Genomic DNA, 987 nt, shown 5'->3' with positions numbered 1-987 from the left:
TGGCAGCGCAGCTCCCCCCCGGCACCCTCCGCCCGGGGGTCCCGCCCCGCAGGGGAAAGCGTGAGCCGTTACCTGAGCTGTCGCTTTTCCTTTTGCCGGACCTCTTCTCTGTTTCCACCGGCGACAGAGCCTGCCTGCCATAGTCCCCTGGCGCACACGCTGCCCCCGTGGGGGTGTTAGTGCCCAGGCTGGAAGAGTTTGAACACAGGACGGGGGGGCTGCTGCCCAGCTCCGGGGGTCCTCCTGAGTCGGGCTGAAGGCAGAGGCTGTGCCTGGCCGCGGCGGGAGGAGACGACATCTGAGGAATGTGCCAGTTCGTCTGCAAAGCCTGGTGCTGCTGTTGCTGGTGGTGGTGGTGGTGGTGATGGTGATGGTGGTGGTGCCCCCTATGATGCTGGCTGGCAAACATGCCCTCCTCATTGGGGTATCCCGCTATTATGCAAGAGGAAGAAGAAGAAGACAGATCAGGGTAGGACATGTGGTCAGATCTTCCATGCAGGGCAAGAGAAGACTGGGAGAAAGGGTGCAAGCTCTGCGCAGTGGCATGGGGGCTGCGCAGGCAGCCAAAGAGTGTGTGATCCATGGCATGCAAGTCTCAGGTTCCAGGCAGGAGAGTTTAGGAAAGATCCAACTTCACCACCCTTTGTCAACTTTCACTGTAAACAGATCGGGGTTGGGATTTTTTTTTCCAAAACGGCAACAACAGACTTTGCAGCAGGCAGCTGAGCTCAGATAATCCAGGTCTTTAGCCCTAGCGGCCAGTCTCCGCTGCGTAAACACTCGGACCTAGATGAGCCTTTCTCAGAGCCGCTCAGATGTCAAGAAGTGGGAGAGGTTGAAGCCAATAGAAGGTGGTCCCAGAGAACTGCTTGAAGGGGGAAACAGCTCCGAGAGGTTATAAATACAGTAGTGTGTAATGTGAGCTGGGGGCTGGCTTAGCAACACAGCACTGACCACATGCAAACTCCCTCCAAAACGCCAGCGCCG

General features: G+C 57.8%; 1 protein-coding gene across 1 annotated transcript in view; it reads right to left on the bottom strand.

Moving 5' to 3' along the window:
* The window catches only part of LOC103901246 (homeobox protein MOX-2), a 1,761-nt gene extending 780 nt beyond the window's left edge, over positions 1-981 (bottom strand). The window contains exon 1 of the mRNA XM_009282094.2: positions 73-981. Within this exon, the coding sequence (XP_009280369.1) occupies positions 73-583 (511 nt within the window). The 5' untranslated portion in view covers positions 584-981. The remainder of the gene's footprint in view (positions 1-72) is intronic.
* Between the last annotated feature and the right edge of the window lie 6 nt (positions 982-987).

This window comes from Aptenodytes forsteri, unplaced genomic scaffold (assembly GCF_000699145.1).
Source record: "Aptenodytes forsteri isolate BGI_AS27 unplaced genomic scaffold, ASM69914v1 Scaffold164, whole genome shotgun sequence".
In the NCBI taxonomy this organism is placed as follows: Eukaryota; Metazoa; Chordata; class Aves; order Sphenisciformes; family Spheniscidae; genus Aptenodytes; species Aptenodytes forsteri.
Note: the sequence above shows the minus strand (reverse complement) of the source record. Positions and strands in the feature narration are given on the sequence as shown.